General features: G+C 43.0%; 1 protein-coding gene and 1 long non-coding RNA gene across 2 annotated transcripts in view; both read left to right on the top strand.

Annotated features, from left to right (window-relative positions):
• cd2ap (CD2-associated protein) overlaps positions 1-21,173 on the top strand; it is an 88,064-nt gene that overhangs the window by 9,629 nt on the left and 57,262 nt on the right. Inside the window, exon 3 of the mRNA XM_076083719.1 lies at positions 2,093-2,174. Coding sequence (XP_075939834.1) covers positions 2,093-2,174 — 82 coding nt within the window. The remainder of the gene's footprint in view (positions 1-2,092; positions 2,175-21,173) is intronic.
• Positions 8,636-19,988, top strand: LOC142941699 (uncharacterized). Its single transcript, XR_012951528.1, has 2 exons — positions 8,636-10,988; positions 13,594-19,988. It is a non-coding gene; the product is annotated as an uncharacterized LOC142941699 (long non-coding RNA).

The following is a 21,173-nucleotide window of genomic DNA, read 5'->3' as shown; positions in this document are numbered from 1 at the left end:
AGCGACAGAAGGACCAAGAGCGCCCCAACCTAACTGAGACTCCTCACTCTTGTTTGCCCAAATACATTTTTGTTGATGTTGGATTTGTACGCTGATCAGGTCAAGAATTAGGACCCACAAAACCAAAGCATTGACACATCCAATCAAACTGTTTCCAGACGCACAGTGAGCAAGACTAATGCTCAGATTTCTCATTGTAGAATTTGGTATGAAACATCACGGGCCAGGCTGGCAGAGATGAGTGTGTTTTGGGTTACATGGATTCTGGAAAGTCCAATTTCCAGTGGTGCCATTTAGGTTCCCAATGTATGAGTCTGCTTTGATGAAATTTGTCGGAAAATACCCATTTAATCCAGCCTCATTTCATGACTCATCCTGTCCCCCCCCCTTCATTTGAGTTGCTAACAGTTCACATTCACTTTACAACCACAACTGAGACTTTTAACAGATAAACAGTATGAGTCCGGCTTTCCTCGTGTGTGTGTGTGTGTGTGTGTGTGTGTGTGTGTGTGTGTGTGTGTGTGTGTGTGTGTGTGTGTGTGTGCGTGTATTTCTGGCTCCCCTCTCACCTCTGCTGGGAAGCTGACAGCTCACTGGGTTTAGGGGAATAATCCACACATGTCTCAAGTTTACACACACACACACATACACAAAGTGACTGAGTCATGTCAGAGCAATAACTTCAGGCAGCCACCTCTCCAATAATGCTGGAGGGCTGACAGTGCAGATCTGAGTCTGTGGCTAATGTCAACATTTGACTACACTGTAGCAGCCCAATGATAGCCTGACCCAACAGACATGTGGTGACGAGAAGGAAAATGAGCCTTGTGAGGGATAATTGCTCATTTCACCCTGTGTCTTGTGTCGTAGTGAAAGACCATTGTTTTTTTGCCTTCTGACCATAGACTGTATATAAGAAGTGGACGTAGTCGGCGTGACTTCACCCATTGGTTTGAGGCCTACGATTTTGAAGCCTTGAGTTTGGAATTTTGACCATCAGCATCTTGGTATTTAGCTGTCGCCATCTTGATTTTTGGTTTGTTGCAACAAGAAGTGGTTTGTTGCAACAAGAAGTGACATGAGAGGGTGGAGCAAAGTAAAACGCTGAAAAGAGACTTTTCGGCAAGTTCAAAGACGGAAACACAGACAACCACCACACATCAATCCAATTCTTTATCGATTGATTGCTGATAAATTGTTGTGTAGAATAGAGTACATACAGGCCAGTCACCAGACTAACTGTTTTTACCACACTCCCAATACTTCCCTCTACTTTGTTATTATCATCTATAGTGTTCAACTGCATAACAACACAATTCAAATTATTAGGAGATGTATGATTGTATTTTCATTTAAATATTCTTGTTATTAGTAGTTTCTATGATGCATTTGAAGCTGTTCAGAGCTAGTGTTAGTAAGTTAAAGAGGTCAAAATTACCTTTCTAATATCTATTGTATATTGCTGTAAAAACATCCTTCAACGACTGGATTTATTCAAGTTTCTCCCTAAAAACAAAATTGTCTTTACATTGGAACGCCAACATAACGTATCATTTATATTTGCCTAATACTCATTTTTACTGAATAGAGCTTGAACGCATCATAATGTAACTAAATGCAACCTCCGATATCATTGGCTGTTAGCTCCGTTGTTTAGCCAAGCAGGACTGTGCTGCCCACTAGCCGCTAAGTGGAGAGCAGGGCCGTCCTTCAATCAGAGGATCGGCAGTTCGATCCCCGGCTCCGGCTCCACTAGTCGCATGTCCATGTGACACTTAACACCAAAATTGCTCCCGTAGCTGTGCCTACGGTATGAATGTCATAGTATCTGAATTGTAAGTCGCTTTGGATAAAAGTGTCTGCTAAATGACTGTAATGTAATGTCGATGCAACCTCCGATATGTTAGCTCTGTTATTTAGCCAAGCAGGACTGTGCTGCCCACTAGCCGCTAACAGCTAACGTTAACTAGCTCTCCTGCCAATTTCAACATGGATGACTTGTTCACAATGTAGCATTATCAATAAAAATGATCGATTTCCATCCCTACCAGCGTACTTCAAGGCCTAACGTGTACTCTGCCATGTCTCGCAGCCAAGTCACGCCGAGAATTTACGACTCTACGATTGCCTGATCCGACACAGAAGTGGAAGAGGAGGACACACAGCGGCAGACGGTATGAGAGAAGCACAAACGAGGATGGGGACGGGTGGATCTGTGTGCAAAAATGTGTGTCTACGAGTGTTCTTCCCTTCCCTGAGTGTGTGTACTCAGACTAATGTGAATGAAGATTAGCAGCCCTTCTGTGCAGAAGCAACAGTTCTGCTGGGTTTGAAGTGATGCACTGAGGGGAGAATTTAGCTGATGACGCACATGAATGTTGGTCATCCATGAGCACTGAACAAAAGCATTTCTTTAGAGTCATACCAGTAAAGCATCACTGCATCATGTTTCCTTCAGAAGAGGAGAGGTTAAGAGGCCCATAAACTGGCCCCACGTACAAATCATGAATTGTGTTTTTATTTGGACACCGTGATTTAAACGCAATCCACCGCAGAGAAAATTGAGACATCAAGGAGGAGAACAGGATATAAAGAGACTTTTCCCACAAACTTCACTTCATTTAACAATCGAAAGAAGACAAACTTGCTTTATAATTAGTGCTAATAAGAATAAAGCAGTCCATTCTTTCGCCGCTCCGTTGCCCTTTCACCGCACACCACCCATTCGGCTCTTTGTGCTCGTTCCCAGAACCCTCATCCATAAACATCAGAGGAGCATGTTCTCGACATGCTGCTCATAACTCTGCACATCGATGTGAATGAATGCATTGATCCTACTGACGCAACATCGACGTGACGCTGGTAGAGAGCGCACGCAGCAGTGAATGGGAACATTCTGCTTGTTTACGGGACAACGGGCGGTCCCCTCTCCGTCTGCTCTTTTTGCTCATTTGTCGAGTTTTATTCTTGAAATAGCATGCCCTCATTGCCGTTGATGTAATTGAGGTACATCACTCACTTTTTAACGTGAGGTTGTGGAAGAGAAGACGTGCTAGTATTCAACAGAACTTCACAGGACCCTTGTGCTTTTCGAGCCTGAACCCGTGGTGCAGATTTTGGTTTTGTGTGGGGAAGCGGGCTCATAGGAAAATACCAGGCCATTCCCAAAAGTCAACAAAAGGAGCTTAATAAGTAATTTTATAGGTAAACATACTTATTCCAAAGCCTGAAACATACTTCTGCAAGTTCATGAACAAATGGTACTGCACAGTAGACTTACTTTATGCACACTAAAACTGAAGCAGCAAATTAATTTTATTATTTACACATGTGCTTTTCCCGCTGTGACATATCAGGTGGGACTGTGGAGGAAAAACAGAGGAGTGCAAACGGCGCGGTTGGTCAAACATCAGGTTCAAGTTGGTTGAAAGGAAAAGATTTTTGGAAATGTGTGTATTTGCTGTCTTGCCAAGAGTTAGATGAGAAGATTGATACCACTTACATGTATGTATGCTAAAAATAAAGCAGGTGGTTAGCTTAGCTTAGCATTACAACTGGAAGCCGGGGGAAACGGCTAGCCTGGCTTTGTTTAATGGTACAAAGATGTATCTTCCCATAAACACCTCTAAAACTCACTAATTATTATCTCTGCCAGGAGATTATGTATATGGTCATGTGTATGCTTGTGCATGCTCAGGTGTGTCTGCGTGTCTGTCTGTCAACAGCTTTCTCGCATACTGCTGGACCAAACAGCCTAATATCATGCTCATTCATGACCCATTCAGCACATCAGGGAGGGAGTGCAGAAAGCTAACGTGCAGCAAACCAGAGGCTCATATTCTGAGACGGTGAGCGTGTCTGGTTGCGCCTGGGCATTCGCTGTAAGCACCACTCCCTCCCAATCAGACACAAGTATGCAACCACTCTTTTGTCACTGCAGCCATTAGGAAAATAAAATGCCAACAAAGACTCAAAAAAGCAGAAGATGGAAACAAAGTGCAGCGCTGGCACTTTGTCAGTACACAACTGCCTACACACACACACACACACGCACACAGGACAGACAGGCTCTCTACACAGCCACCTCTGCAGCTCAGCAAAGCATGAATCAATTTCAGTCTCAGTGCTGCCAGCCTTCCTCTTATTATGCTAACTTTGTCTTGCCGCACTGCCTATAAACTACATCATCTGCCCGGTGCACAGGCCGACCAGCCAATCAGACGGCCAGACGCAGGGCGATGGGACAAGAACTGGGCTATGCCGTTATCCCTCTTTGCTCCCACGCCGGTGTGTCCCTGTCACTGCTAAAACTGCTGGTGTCCTTTTCCATCCTATTTGTTGTGAGAGCGACAGAAAGGTCTGGATGTCTCCCCCTCTGTTGCATTGATTTTTGACCATTATTTATTTTTTCCCCGTTATGGAAGTGCATTAACAAATTGCTGCAGTACCCCTTAACATCTTCAGACCCACCTGCCCGCCAGCGGGTTTGGGGTTAAATTCTGATAAACAATGTTTTGAATGATGGTTAAAGGTTTTATAGTCACCAAGAAGTGCCAACGTGCTTTGACTCACTTCTGTGTCACGGTAAAACAAACAGAAGCATTTCGATGACGATAAAACCTTTTACAATCATTCAAAATATTGTTGATTATTTAACCCTAAACCCTAAACCCTAACCCCCAGCAGGCAGGGGGGGTAAAGCTCAGTTGAAAAAATAAATGTATTTTTGACATTCTCCTACTAGGCAAAATGTGCATTATTTGCTATTGCCACCCAGAACGAAGCTTTTTGAACGGAGCTACATCGAGCTCTAGATGTTGTTTATTAACTGACTTACACATTATAGTAGCTTTAACAGTCCCCATATTGTGATGGGTAAAAACCATAAATTGTATATCAGGAGTTGACGTAGTCACCGTGACGTCACCCATTGGTTTGTGGACTACCATTTTGAAGCCCCGAGTTTGGCATTTTCACCGTCGCCATCTTGGCTGTTTGCAACCACAAATGACACAAAGAAACGTACAACAGTACAACTGAACGCTGAATAAGAAGTTTCATGTAACAATTAACTTTCATGAACTGAAAAACACTCTGTGAAAGGGTTAAAGTTCAAACACGAAAACACGGACAACTCCCAGACCAAACAACGCCGTGGTAGCGACCTGTCAATCACAAGGTAGCCCCGCCCTAAAGCATCCCATGCTTTATGGTCTATTTGACTCTAAAATTAACATAATTTACGAAATGAACATCATGCTGTATTAAAGAAGACTTGAAACTAGAGATTGAGACCATAAACTCATGTTTACAATGTTTACAATGTTTACTGAGGGAATAAAGTTGAGTCATTTTCTCATAGACTTCTATACAACCAGAGGAGTCGCCCTCTGCTGGACATTAGAGAGAATACAGGTTTAAGACACTTCCGCATTGGCTTTATTTTTCAGACCCCGAGGAAACCAATGACATAATCTCTCGTTTGAAACAAACTTACGTTAGCGAGGATCTATGTCTGAATGTGTAACTCAATCCCAAGGATTTTGCTGCATGCCGGGAGGCTCGGGGGACTTTTCATTTGATGCCGCTGTGACTCACTGACGGAGGACAGAGTGAAGGGAGAGATCCCAGGGTGGAGCCGTCAGCCAGGCAGCTCTTGTTTACATCACACAGGCAACACTGTGGCACCGCTGCACCACTGCAGAGCAGTGATCCTGTTAAGCACAGACACCCACAATACACACACACGCAGGCACTCAGAAACAAACACCTCAACACCCCCGACTTTGTGCAGAACGTTCTGTAATTCTACCCCCCAGACTGCAACCACAGGCCATCCGGAGACACGCCCAGGACCCAGTTTGCTCGTGGGCATCGGAGCAGGAGCACGACTTGATAGGTCAAATCTTTTTTTAGGTGACAGGTGGCCTAAAGCTGAACCCCTTTTTTCCACTTCCCTGTTTTTGTAAGTGAGCAGTCAGACAGACATCAGCATTTTCGGCATGTGATGGGCCACGGCTGCACGCCTAATTTCATCAGACAGTTGTTGTTATGACCGATGTTAGAGTTATGGAGGAGTGAATTTCCAAACACCAAGGCATTTATATCATAGTAGAATTACGGTGAATAGCCAATGTCTCATGACAGTGGAATTGGTGTTGATTGGGCAAAAGCATCTGTGACATCACCCATACGTTTCTGGGGGCACATTATGAATCCTTTATTTACTTTTTTAAAGCTTTCCACCATCGTTTATTCAAGTACTTGAACGTCAATATTCAAATTTCAGGACATGTCGAGTGGTGTCTGGTCAGAGCCGAGCTGGGATGGCAACCTATGATGGCAACTTGTGATTCTTCCCGGAGAATGTCCCCACAGACACCCAGTTCGTAATACTGCAAATGCGCAGGCTTTCATCAGTGGGCCATAGGCTCAATCCCCAATGTGGTACCTCATTCGGCGATGGAAAGCGACTTAACAGGCATTTATTTGAATGAAAATCTTCAAGATTATTATTCTAAGCCTCAAAATATCTTTTCTGAGAGTCTTACTTATGAAATTAAAACCTCTCAAGGTCCCATTTTTTGTGTGGATAGGTTTGCTGACTTTGTATTCACAGAGGGAAGTAGAGGGTTTTCCCATTGATTTCACACAGGAGATGGGTGTACTGTATGAAACCAAGACATCATTGACTTATTTTACCTAGCTGTTAAATAACTCATTGGCCACGCAACAAAACATACTCATTTTATCTCGATCTTTTCCTTAACCTAACCGAGTGCTTTTGTTGCGCAAGAAAACAAAGAAAGTAAATCAACGTTGGAAGGTTATTTCTGTAAAGACACTATGCATGTACTGAGTGGAAACATGTCTTATAAAAAACTAACCCAGATGATCAGGGTTATCTCAGCAACAAATGTACTGTATAATATATCATTTTTAACCAAAAGCTGGGGTTGGGGACTTTGTGGGAGACAAAAGACACGACCGAGTTGCATTCTGGAAGTTGTAGGATCAAATGTTTTTGGAGTTTGATCCACATTAGGGACTAAAAGTCAGCATATCTCCGCCTCTGCTGCTTTCTTTTTGACAATTCTTATTTTTAATCCGTCTCTTGCAGGTCTCCCAACTTTGTGGAAGTGCCACACTGAATCACTGGAGCAGCCCTTTAATGTAGTTATTTGTGCCTTAACATCCAGCCGGGGCAGTTGCTGGTTGGGTCCAGTCAGGGCTGGTTGATTCCCTGTCGAATAAAACCACATTTCCCACAAAACCCCTCTTCTTTCACAGCAAATGCTGCTTTTTTTCTCGTTTGTTTAAAGTGTTCACTTTGACCTCTCTAAAGAGGGTCCCGGGAGGATTTTATGTGTGAACGCTTTTGTTATCAAAACTGCTGAATCATGACTTTTTTCTTTCAACCATCTGCTGCTGTGAGACACTCTGACACCTCCCTTTTCTACTAAATAACGTAATACTGGAATGATTTTGGAATACCATACGCAGCATTATTAACCACTGCCCAACATTTACAGGAACTGAGCCTAATCATGACCACAGCACAAAGGACAACTTAGCCCACCCACCTGAAACTTGATATGAGCAACAGGCGAAAGCACCTGTCTTTACATTTCTAAACAGCATGAGCGGTTAATGTGCACGTGGACGGAGGGGCCAGCGCGCCCCAAAGGAAGAGCCGCGAGGCACGGCGGTGACCGTCCGCTGCACACAAACCCTGTGACGAGGCTTAGTGACTCGTGCTTAGTGGGCAACACGCTTTACCACAGAGCAGGAAGTAAGTAGACTGAGGCACCGAGCAGCAGATTCAAACGGCTCAATATTGTGGTTCTTTCAGAAATTGTTGCAGGTTTTTCCCCCGGGACGACTCGACTCACTGTACACAGACAGAAAACAATCAAGCTACTGTTTAGTCTGGTGTGTGTGTGTGTGTGTGTGTTGGAACACGTGTGTTACATAATGAGGTGTGTGCATACAAACATTTGAGTGTGGGATGTTTGTGTATCTGTGTGTGGCAGAAGACATTATCTGTAATTACTATCCATTTAAAGGGACACACACAAACACACACGCGGCATGCAGCGCAGCAGCATCTGTTGCTGCTGTGTTGTCCTCGGGCCCATTTCAGCTCACAGAGTACAGACATCGCTGACAATAGATTATTTATGCGTGGAATAGATATTTTGAGTCTTCTGCTGGTGCCTTGGAACTGAGCTGTGAAAGTAGAACTCACAAAACGTCGGCCTCTGCAGTCTTGGTTTCGCGGTTCGGGCGGATTCTCTAAGTCGTGCATTTCTTAAAGCGATAGGAGCGGCGGCCGGACGGTAGCTTGTTTAAAGGGTTAATATAAAATGTTTAGTGGTTTTTTTTACGTCACTTAAAATGTATTAACCAGGGAGACGGAGATGGACGAAACAGGGCAACGATTTACGGGATGTCACTGAAGTTGTGTTATGTCTTATAACCGAAACGGGTTGCTTTGGAGAGCCAGCTTTTCCATTTGAAATATTTTAAAGCATTGCCACAAATACACTAGTGAGCTGGCTTATTCACAGCAGAGATTTTGACTTACTGCCGACATTACCGACGGCTCTGTTGTAAATGGAACTGAGCCGTCCATCATGAAAATGTGTCCACGTGACAGATACGGCGTTTACCTTTGAAATGGAAGCTGGATCGCATGACATTCAGAAATCCATCTCGTCAGGCTTCGAGTGATGCTTTTGTGTCCGGCGAGCCAGAGCACGGACCCAATCAGCATCCCGTTTAGGAGCTACTGGTAGCTATGGGCGTGGCTAAGGTGTGTGTGACACGACGCGGAGAGGAGGGAGAGGTTAGCGTAGCTGCTGCATTAGCATCGGTTCTATCAGAACTGGGGAGTGTTTCTTTATTGAAAGAAATAGGAGCAAAGAACGACACTGAAGGCTTTTCTCCGTGGAAAAGATGTTCTCACTCCTCTGCAGACTGGCTTAGGCATGAGTTTAAATGACTGATGGTTCATCCAATCATCTGCCACATATTTTTTTCAACTTGGCTGGTCAGGTTAGGACAGTTCCCGCTTGTTACATGCAAAGCGTCCTTTCAAAATAAACTTCCAACGTAGGATTACTTAGTTTTTAGGATTACTTGGTTAGGTTTAGGCCTCAAGAGTACTCGGTTAGGTTGAGGAAAAGATGGTGGTTTAGGAAAAGTAGGTGTGCTATGTAAAATAAGTACTCTTGTTATGTTACTTACGTACGTGGCGTTAGTTAAGTACGTAACAAGTACGGTACAGTAAGTAAACGTTGACTTGGTTTCACGCGGGTTTCCTGAGTGAAAGTCCTGTGTTTGTTTGACGAAACCTTCCACCCTAACCTCCTCCTACGCGGCCTTCTTCGCTCTTTTTACTGTGTCAGATGCTCTGAGAGTCTAATAATTAAACAGATGGGTTTATGTAGGAGTTAGTTGAAAGCCTGGAGCGTCTCATGAAGACGCTAAAGGGTGCCTCGGTGCCGAGCGTCGGTCTTTGACGAGCTGGGGTTGAGACCAGGTTGAGACCCGAGGCTATACTTTCCCATTATTTTATCTATAACTGACCATTATCTTGGCAGCCTAAATGCAACGCGTTGGCTACTCTCTGTCTCGTTTATTTTGGGTGGAGTAGCAGAACGTTACTTAAGTCTTAGATATGGTGTAAAATATAGTTACAGTTACACTACATTGGGTGTTTTTGCTTTGGCAGACATGTTCACATAATAGACATTCAAATTCTAAGTTTTTTTTTTTATAAATCAAGTCCTTAGAACCTGGCGAAACGAATGTGAGGTCAAAGACAAACCTTGCTGTTAAATTAAAAGTTGAAATAATCCCCACATAGCCAAGCCTCTTTGATTATGTCCCATCTTTTTCCTATTATCCTGTCTTGATACCAAAAAAAAAAGAAGAAGTGAATTTGACGTCTGCGTCACAGTGAGGAGACGAAGGCAAAGTCTGAGGGTGAGGAGAGCTCAAGCAGTTTACAGATCCAACTACATTCAACACGTCTGGCATAACAAAGGGACACCTCCACCGTGTGAATGAGGGAAATCCTGTCTAATTACAAAGGCATCCACCCATCACCCACTCATAAATTAAACTGATGGTGATAGTAAAACGTCCTTTTTCACTGGAAAAAAATAACTTTTTTTATCACAGTTTCAATTTATTTGCTGATTAAAACCCACGCGACTGTATTAAATGTACTTCCTTTCTCTCTACTTGCTCCAAATCAAACCGTGTCTTTGTTGAGACGGGGTCAGAGGACTGACATTTCCAGTTGTTTGTCCGACACAGAGCGTTTACAAGGTGAACAATGGGCCGCTGACTTTCTCCATCCTTCCAACTGGAGACCCTTTTGTGTCGCTCACCCACAGAGGGAATGAATGAATGACACACTGCTGGGGTGTTTTAAACCTGAAAGATGTCTCTCTTGGAGTTTATTTAGCAGGCAAAGTTGGACATTATTTCTGGATACTTGATTTGAAGTTCAGTCTGGGACCAAAAAAACCAAAACAAAAAACAGGCACTGTCCCTTTAAATGGAGAACCTGCTGGTGGAGTCCTTAGAAATAAAGAATAAAAAAACCAAAAAGGAAGGTTGGGTGTACTCACCACTGCGGACGCACACAGTGCAGACATCGTCCTGGTGTGCTAAATACAGATGAGGGTCGAGCAAACGTCTTTGTCCAAGTTGCCTGCTGGAGAAACACTTCTCATCCCTAGATGTTCCTCCTCCTGATCATCATCCTCCTCCGCGGCTTGCTGGAGGAGAGGAGCTCTGGTGCAGCAGTAGTCTCAACTGCAGGGTTTTGTAGTCCGTGTCTCCAGGTGGACCGGTTTCAGGTAGTACGGGACCAGGGCTTGGCACAGAAGGAACGCTGTGTTGGTGATTCCCATTGCGATGATGGATGAGGGCCACGCTGGGGGGGAATCGCAACCCCACCTCGCCCCGTCCAGGTTCGTCAGTGTGCAGTGCGGCTCTCTCTCTCTCTCTCTCTCCCTCTCTCTCTCTTCGGCGCTGCGTAGCGCCACACAGCCCTGCTGCTATGACGTAGTCAAAGAGGGGCGGGCGTTAGTGACGCGCCTCGGCCAATCGCAGCTTCGTAAGAGCCGTGCACGTGTGTGGTTGAACCCCGTCGTATATCGGGACGGGGGGGGGGCGTTGTTCTTGCAGGTGAACACGGGTTCAGGCCCAGGACATCATGTCCTTGGTGTGCTGTGAGACATAACAGTATGATTTTTTTTGTAACCTTAAGCTTAACAAGATATTATTTAATTTTTCTTACATTTGTTAGCCTCCACGGCATGTTTTTATTTTTTGTTTTGTACGCAAGATAAAAACTTGTGTATTTATTTCAATAAAGTTGTAAAACAAATAAAAATGAATACTCTGCTTTTAAATACTAATCATTCCACGTCTTTCAGTCAGAATCAAGTCTATTATCAACACATTCTCACACCGATGCCGCAAAACAATACACCTTGGTCCGTGGCACTACGCCTCAAACTATATGCTTGTTACATGCAGAGTGTCTTTTCAAAATAAACTTCCTTCTCCACAGGAAGTTAGGTTTAGGCAATTAAACTACTTAGTTAGGTTTAGGAGAAGAGCGTGGTTTACGTTGATGTGACTGACGACTCTTAGCTAGTAGCTAGTGACAAACAAGTCGCTGGTCACGCTAGTGACTCGTGACGAACTACACTCACGACTCACATGGCTGACAACTCACTTGACAAATTGTCAACATTGGTCAACAAGTGGTCTCCTGGAAGAAAGTTGAGCGAGGGGCAAAAAAGCCACGTGATTAATGCCACTAATGACTCACATGACTAACGACACTAATGAGTTAATTGACTAACAACTCAGGTGACATAATACCAACTTTACTTTTAGTTTCGCACGGGAACCGCGGTCTCCTGGACGAAAGTCGAGCCGGAGAAAAACGACTCACGTGACTAACGACTCACGATGCTTCAAAAACGAACACAAATTTTTCGTGACTCGTTAGTGACTCACTCGTTATTTGGCACGTTGGGAGTTTTATCTCATGGATAAAATGACATCTTCCATTAAAAGCTTAGGCTACTAATTCCATCTTACATTTTTGTTGTGGGGGGGTCGGGGTTTGTCTTGGAAAGGATTGAAGAGAATAGTGGACCTCAGGCCCCAACATGACGAGGTCCTTAAAGTAGCCGAGTTATAACACTTAAGAATATGATCAGTTTAATGTAGTCAGTTGCATCATTGTATGTACAAACATTACTGACACTAATAAACCTTCAGCAACATCAGAGAAGTTTAGTCACTTAGACGGAATTATTATTTAACATCTCTGCCTGTATTAAGACAATCAGCCATTCAGTTTGAGAGCGATAGCAGGTTTTTATACTGGAGCTGGATTTGGGCCAGCACTTCACCTTAATTCTGTGAGTAGAACATGATTCCAGAAAAGTCTTATGTGGTTTACTTTTATTATGAAATACAGTAATACAGTATTCCATTCTCCCTTAATGTCCCCTTTACTTGCTTCTAAGGTTGCCCCTGTGAATGCAGATAACAAAGCGGTAATGGCTTTTTGAGCTCGGACGTATAGGCTACCCCCTCACACTCCCCTGAAGTGTGATACAGCCGGGTTTTCCATTACGAAGCCATTACAGTAACCTCGTCATCCAGTTTCCCCCACAGCATTAGGCCATTCTCTGTGTATTTGGATTTTTTTTAATAGAAAGTGCAGAGTCATGCTCAACGTATGAATAATTTAACAGCCTTTTTGATGTGCCCTGAATTGTGCCCATTGACCTACTGTAGTGTTACCTGAGGTACTGTAGTCATTTTGATAGGGAAAATGAAAAGACGACAAACATATGGCCGATGGAAAGATGAACAACCACCTACGTCTGCTAGATAGACAAATTAATTAGCGCTGTGATATTTTATTCACTTTTTGCAATTAACTTATTTACCCCGGGCTGTCATGTCAGAAACCTTCCAGCGGCGACTGTGTCTCAGTGGTAGAGCAGGGTCATCCTTCAATCAGAGGATCGGTGGTTCAATCCCCGGCTCCACAAGTTCACGTCGGTGTGCCGTGGGCAAGACACCTAACCCCAAATTAAATTGGTGGATGGGCGTGGCTGGTTAGTTAGAGTCCTGGCACCTTGCATGGTAACCCCTGCCACCAGTGTATGAATGGGTCTGAATGGGTGAATGTTAACATTTAGTGTTAAAGCGCTTTGAGTGTTCGGAAGACTAGAACAGTGCTTTACAAGTCCATTTACTATTACCATTTGAATGGCAGATTGACATATTACCATCTTGTAAAGTAGATTTAGTAGGCTATACAGCTTCCAGAACAGAAATCATTTTAGTTATATGGAACAGTTATATGGCTCTATTTTGCCATGTAAATATGAGGACTTGTTGGAAAAGATCAAATCAAGTGAGGTGTTAGCAATCTTTAATTAAGCTACTTGGAAGAAGTTTCATTTTGTGTTGATTTTGGCAGACAAAACCTGTGGTGTTTCCTCACACCAGACTTCCTTTAAAAAATTGTTTTTACCGCAGCAGGGGTCTGACGGTCTGCCCCGCTCAGTCCTGGTTCTGGTTCTCCATGTGCCTCCCTTCGCTCCAGCAGGCTCAGCAATACGTCCTGGGTCTCCAGCAGCGTGGTGTTGGTGTCGGCTCCCAGCGGGGACCGGAGGAACAGCGAGGCGAAGCTCTGCTCCAGGCAGAAGTGTCTCCTCCTCCAGGCCAGGAGCTGAGCCCTCCTCCTCCCGCCAGGGCTCCGACTGCAGGTCGAAAGCTTCAGCAAAGCCCGGATCTGGGGACTGGTCGCTGCCGGAGGCCCTGCTGGAGTCCGAGCTGAAGGAGTTTCTCGTGAACCTGCATGATTTCTACTTCACAAGTGTTTCCACGGGGCTATTCTTTCATCACGATATTAGGCCTGCCACTGTCCCGTATATATCAATGAATCAAACATAGCGCCTTGAGCGAAGCTGCGAAACCGTCCCCCGTCCAGTTACCGCCCCCGCTGTCAAGACATCCACACACACACACACACACACACACAATGCGGGCAGTGTTTTGGCCCCTTCACGCAGGACGCTAGGGGCTCAAGGCGCTGCGTTCATAGGGGAAGTGAGGGATGGAGGGGAAGAAAGGGAAGAGATAAAGGGATGAAACGTGCCACGGGGGGGGGGGGGGGGGAGGAGTGAGTAGAAGTGGGTCAGTGACTCAGCAGGATGACAGCAGAGGAAAGGGAAAACAAAAGAGGAAATAAGAGTGAGGGCAATCCTTCTGGATATTAGGGCACATGTGTCCTACTGACCGACACTGCCACTGCTCGCTCATGCTGCAGAGCTGAGCTGACTGTTCAGTGGGCCAAAGGGTTGGTCCCTGCGGGGCCAACACATGTCCTCAGACTGCAGTTACTAGGTGAAGTTGCCTTCTATAGAGGAGAAATAAAAAACATGCTATGGGGAAAAGAGTGTTTGGTCTGTGTGTTGAGGAAAGAAGAAACAAAGAAAAAGTGTGTGCACTTTCCAACATGCTCAAAGAGCTTCACACACACACACAAGCTCAAATCCTCTAAGCATGCACGCAACCATCTACTACCAGCACACAAACAGCAGCACACCTGACAAGCAAAAGTGCAACCTGGCAAATATTTTAATCGCTGCTGTGGTCATTTTGTTTCTAATAAAATAGAACAGTCCTTGACAAAAAACATCAAAAAAACAATGCACGTGATAAAAATAATAGCAATAATAATAGTATTAATAATTTAACAAGTAGTGAATACATATCTAAATATATATACACCTAAACATATATACATACACACATTTACACAAAAAAGAATATATATAAGAGGGAGAAAAAACATTAATAAATAATATATACAATGTGTGTGTACAGTTATACATATAATACAATTAAACTAGAATAGAATTAAATAAATAAATGAAAACAAAATGAATAAATAAATACAAATAAAAGAGAGAAACAGGGTGGCATTTGTATTAGAAGAGGATTAGTAACAGAGGAGCATAGCAATGGTAGTCCTTATAGTACACCACAGTTTTGTTACAACAACCCTTCTAATAGTTTAAACCCCCATAGTTACAATGTAACACAGGTCCACCTTCGTATTAAAGTGTCCATTTTCAGTTGTAGATTTGCAGTCATTTTTTACTTTGTATGAACCTCTTTCAGTCTCTGCAACCACCAGGGAATTCTATGTTGCCTACTAGTGCCATAGCACTACACATTGAAGATTTGGACAGAGTGTGTTTTATCCGTACTTCTTTTTAAAAGTAAATTCCGGTTTATTATCACTGGGTTTTTGTATTTTTAGGCGACATTGGTAAAAAGAAGTCAGGTGAGGGATAAGGCACGCGAGCAGTCAGAGGACCATGTCGGTTGTTAACAATCCCCCAGGTTACTTGAACTTAATTAGAAGGCGAACGGTGGAATCACAACCTAAAAATGAACCTATTGGACTGTACTCTGCGCTGATTTGCATACATTTCCACAACATAAATGTGAAGCCAAGTTCTTGTTTCCTTTCGTTGACATATTAGGGTCAAAGGTTTTTGTTAAGGGAATTTTGGATATCTCTTTGTATCACTCCATAAATTAGAAAATACTGTCGACAGCCATAAAAACAAATCTACCATGTTTGCATGAATAAAATGTTGCATAAATCAGGCTATGAACAATATATAAACAAGCCCCTCTGTTTGGTGCATGTAAGCACTACTGAAGTGGAGATTTCTGGCTTTTAAAAGATATGTTTTGTAAAGTTACAGACATTTTGAAGACACTCCAGGTGAATAGGGTAAAAAATAAATAAATAAATAGATATCATGATATTTCCCCAGTTGATTACTCACATGAAGACAATCATTTTTTTTATTACACGTTTTCTGAAATGATGGCGTTATGTAATGGTAACTTCTGGTGAATTTATGAGAAATCTACAGACACAAATCGACAAAAGGAGTGAAATAAAAGTAGTCTTTCCACTAGTCTGAAAGAAGACCTGTTATGGAAGCAAAATAACCCAAAATCTGTAATTTGACCAGAGCATGAAAAGCAATCTTTTTACCCTAAGGTGTCTCTCCACTGATTTAAATGGCAGCCCAATTAACTTTTAATCCTTTTTTTGACACATTCCTACTCACAAATTTCACCTCGTCAACGATGGGTGTTCAGAGACATACGTGAGCAAGTTTCAGAGCAGTGCTTCCTTTGTGACGTATTCGTATCGGCAGCGTGTAGAGACACGTTGAGGGTTGTGCTGGAAAACCTGCAGATTTGTTTTTGCCCTGAGAAAGATGGACGCTCCACCACGTATATGTGAAGTTACAAGCTTGTTGATGCCGTAGGTCTTCTGGCAATTCAAACACAAATTAGCCTAACATATGTCACTGACAGTTTACAACTTGTCTCACGTACTCCATAACTCTCCACAAGTCAATACTCCATGAAAGCCCTATGGTTTAATAATCCAAATATGTCATTATGTAAGCTACCTGTCACCCACTTGTCATTTTGTGTATCTCTGTTGAAACCCATTTTCTAAGTTGTTGCAAAACTAATCAATTCTGGATTCACAGCTTTGGGTGTGAACTCGTGTCAAAAGCTCGTCTCCTTCCTTTTGGAGTTTGGAGGCTTCAGCAGCAGCTGTCGAGAGGAGTCTCCTGGTAACAGACCAGACTCCAGCCCAAGTGTCCGTCACAGCACGGCCTAAAGGGGAAACACTCATGCTAGCATCCGCAAGTGGCAGATTTCAGAGTTAACCCGACTGCGCCATCACGTTTGGAAAAACTGATTTGTAGTTGAAACCAAATCCACATGACTTTACTTTTCTCTGAGCTCATAGGAGTCTGATCTGCCTAACTACGTCAGTGTTGTGGTGTTTTACCAGGAAACCTACCAGTGCTTTAACACAATCCTGAAGTTTGCCGTGTCAGAGTTGTTCTCCGCAGAAGCAAGTCATTTTTGAAGTGTCAGGAGTCATTGTTGGGACAAAAGTACCAGATGCTTCTTTAGTCCCTCTACATTAACAACAATGTATTATTATCAGTAACGTTGCCTGAATCTCAATCACTGTTGTGCTGGTCAAGTTTCTTTAGTTTTGTTATAAAACATTTGATGAAATTGAAAATTAAATTGAATAATCTTTCATAAAAGACAGTTTGTTTTTAGTCACATATTAACGTCACTGTCAGACATATTTAATAATAACAAAATTATATATATAAATATATATGTATAAAAGTAACTGTGCAACGTTTAAAGTCATATAATGTGACATTTTACATCTTTGTTTCGTTTCCCTGATGTCGAATGTTTTATGTTAACGGCCCAACCATATTATCTGCCCAGAAAATCGATTTTTGTCTTGTTTGATCATGTTTTTCTTGTTTAGCAAATGGACTACAACTGCATTTGGTTGTGCCACCCCGTGTAACATAATACAAATAAATGATCCTTGACTCCTGGATGCAACACGAGGAGGTACAGTGGGTACGGAAAGTATTCAGACCCCTTTACATTTTTCACTCTTTGTTTCATTGCAGCCATTTGCTAAAATCAAAAAAGTTCATTTTATTTCTCATTAATGTACACTCAGCACCCCATCTTGACAGAAAAAAACAGAAATGTAGAAATTTCTGCAAATTTATTAAAAAAGAAAAACTGAAATATCACATGGTCATAAGTATTCAGACCCTTTGCTCAGTATTGAGTAGAAGCACCCTTTTGAGCTAGTACAGCCATGAGTCTTCTTGGGAATGATGCAACAAGTTTTTCACACCTGGATTTGTGGATCCTCTGCCATTCTTCCTTGCAGATCCTCTCCAGTTCCGTCAGGTTGGATGGTGAACGTTGGTGGACAGCCATTTTCAGGTCTCTCCAGAGATGCTCAATTGGGTTTAGGTCAGGGCTCTGGCTGGGCCAGTCAGGAATGGTCAGAGTTGTTCCGAAGCCACTCCTTTGTTATTTTAGCTGTGTGCTTAGGGTCATTGTCTTGTTGGAAGGTGAACCTTCGGCCCAGTCTGAGGTCCAGAGCACTCTGAAAGAGGTTTTCTTCCAGGATATCTCTGTACTTGGCCGCATTCATCTTTCCTTCAATTGCAACCAGTCGTCCTGTCCCTGCAGCTGAAAAACACCCCCATAGCATGATGCTGCCACCACCATGTTTCACTGTTGGGATTGTATTGGGCAGGTGATGAGCAGTGCCTGGTTTTCTCCACACATACCGCTTAGAATTAACGCCAAAAGGTTCAATCTTGGTCTCATCAGACCAGAGAATCTTATTTCTCATAGTCTGGGAGTCCTTCATGCGTTTTTTGGCAAACTCTATGCGGGCTTTCATATGTCTTGCACTGAGGAGAGGCTTCCGTCGGGCCACTCTGCCATAAAGCCCCGACTGGTGGAGGGCTGCAGTGATAGTTGACTTTGTGGAACTTTCTCCCATCTCCCTACTGCATCTCTGGAGCTCAGCCACAGTGATCTTTGGGTTCTTCTTTACCTCTCTCACCAAGGCTCTTCTTCCACGATTGCTCAGTTTGGCTGGACGGCCAGGTCTAGGAAGAGTTCTGGTCGTCCCAAACTTCTTCCATTTAAGGATTATGGAGGCCACTGTGCTCTTAGGAACCTTGAGTGCTGCAGAAATTCTTTTGTAACCTTGGCCAGATCTGTGCCTTGCCACAATTCTGTCTCTGAGCTCCTTGGGCAGTTCCTTCGACCTCATGATTCTCATTTGCTCTGACATGCACTGTGAGCTGTAAGGTCTTATATAGACAGGTGTGTGCCTTTCCTAATCAAGTCCAATCAGTTTAATTAAACACAGCTGGACTCCAATGAAGGAGTAGAACCATCTCAAGGAGGATCAGAAGAAATGGACAGCATGTGAGTTAAATATGAGTGTCACAGCAAAGGGTCTGAATACTTATGACCATGTGATATTTCAGTTTTTCTTTTTTAATAAATTTGCAAAAATTTCTACATTTGTTTTTTTCTGTCAAGATGGGGTGCTGAGTAATGAGAAATAAAATGAACTTTTTTGATTTTAGCAAATGGCTGCAATGAAACAAATTGAAAAATTTAAAGGGGTCTGAATACTTTCCGTACCCACTGTATATTAAGTCACAACAATAACACCATTTACACTACAATAGCTTTTGGAACAAATCAAAATACATACTCTTGAATACACTCATTTGGGGGATTTAGCACGGGCCCTTTAAATGTGTGGAAGCAGCTGAGGGACAACACTTGTTGCTGAAGTACAATAACAAGGTTAGCCTGATCTCTGCTGGACAAACTTGGCGATAACTTACAGCACAGCACCAAACCAATTGTTTTGCCTCTTCATGTTTGGATCCAAAATGACCACGATATTTATGTATTATTTGGGACTATTTTACTTCCATAACACGTCTTCTTTCAGACTGCTGGAAAGACAACTTTTATTTTACTGTCCTTTTGCATCTGTAGATTTCTCCTACGTTTACCAGAAGTTACCATTAGATAATACCTCATTTGCATACTTAAATATAACTTGTAACAGAAAAAAACAATTGTCTTAATAATCAACTGGGGTCGTTTCATGGTGATATATATTAGAATTGTTTTACCCTACTCACTTATAGCGTCTTCAAAATGTCTGTTATTTTACAAAACAAAGTTAGAAATCTCCACTTCAGCAGCTCTCAAACACAAAACCCTCCAGTTTCATTCTGAAGGTTTTTACAGAGCGGTTTGTTCATCTATCATCTATAGCCTGATATATGAAACATTTTATGACACAAAACATGGTGAAAATTGATCTTTTTATGGCTGTTGACAATATGTTCTGTTTTATGGAGTGATACAAAGAGTTATCCAAACTTCCCTCTGTAAAAAACTCCAATAAGTCAACAAAATAAAAGCGAGAACTTTTAAGCTGGCTTTGTCCAATGTTCTGATTTCTTCACTGCAAATGTATGCAAATTAGCACATAGAAGAGAATGCCTAATTTGCATATTCAAACTGAAACCTCTACTAGTTAAGCCATTGGGTGTACATAAGATGAACATCTATCAGGAGAGGCCCCGGCTCTGAGGGGCCTCACTCAAATCTGCCAAAGACTTAAAAACCAAATAAAAATAAAAATCAGGGTTGTTGAATAGATCGAGATACTTTGACTCTGCTGCCACCTCCTGGTTTAATAGTAGACCACATTCAACAACGTAAATGGCTTCCAGGACAGGACCCAATAGCAAGACAGGATTCAGGTACAGAACAGACTTGATTTACTCTGGACAAAAGGCAGGTTTCCCGTGGACCGACACCGGAAGACAGGCAGGATCACCTGTGTGGATCCCTTGGTCCGACACAGGATGACAGGCAGGATTGACGGTGTGGTTTCCCGTGGACCGACACCAGAAGCATGCAACCGAGTCGGTACGGGGTTGAAGCCGGTGGTAGATGGTACGGACTGACCACCCAGTACTGGGGGACCAGGGTTGATATAGTGCCAGGAGGATGATTAGTGGGATCAGGATCAGGTGTGTCAGCCTGCAGGAGGTAATCGGCTGGAGTGTCCGCAGCTGTGCACTAATCAGGGGAGTGGCTATGGGAGGTACCTGGAGGCAGAGGACAAACACAGAGCACATGGCACACAATAACAAACAGGGGAATGACAGAACACATGAGGAGAGGAGATCAGGGGAAACACAGGTAACACACAACGGGTCAGACAGGGATCCTGACATGTTTATTTGGAAAACAAGCTCAAATATGAAAAAAATGAGACAGACAAACAATTTACAAATGTACATCTATCTATCCATCCATCCATCCATCCTTTTATCCAGCCAGCCAGCCATATTTTTATACATATGAACTTATACATACAGTACTACAGGATACAAGTGCAGTTTCAATTTGCTAGATTACACAGTGAAGCCAAGTTACATTGAGCAACAGACATGTCTGGAGGGATTCATAGTTAATATGTTTGCTGCAGTATAAATACATAAACATAAACTTCTTTTCATTCAGTTGCCATTCATTGTAGCAGTGCCTGCTCCTTGCATTTCCATGTAATTTTGTTGTTTGTTTGTTCAGACAGTCACAGGACAGCTCAGTGC

This window comes from Anarhichas minor, unplaced genomic scaffold (genome assembly GCF_050575085.1).
Source record: "Anarhichas minor isolate MPS153535 unplaced genomic scaffold, ASM5057508v1 ptg000136l, whole genome shotgun sequence".
NCBI classification, from domain to species: domain Eukaryota; kingdom Metazoa; phylum Chordata; class Actinopteri; order Perciformes; family Anarhichadidae; genus Anarhichas; species Anarhichas minor.
The sequence above is the reverse complement of the archived record's forward strand: the minus strand, read 5'-3'. Positions and strand labels throughout refer to the sequence as shown.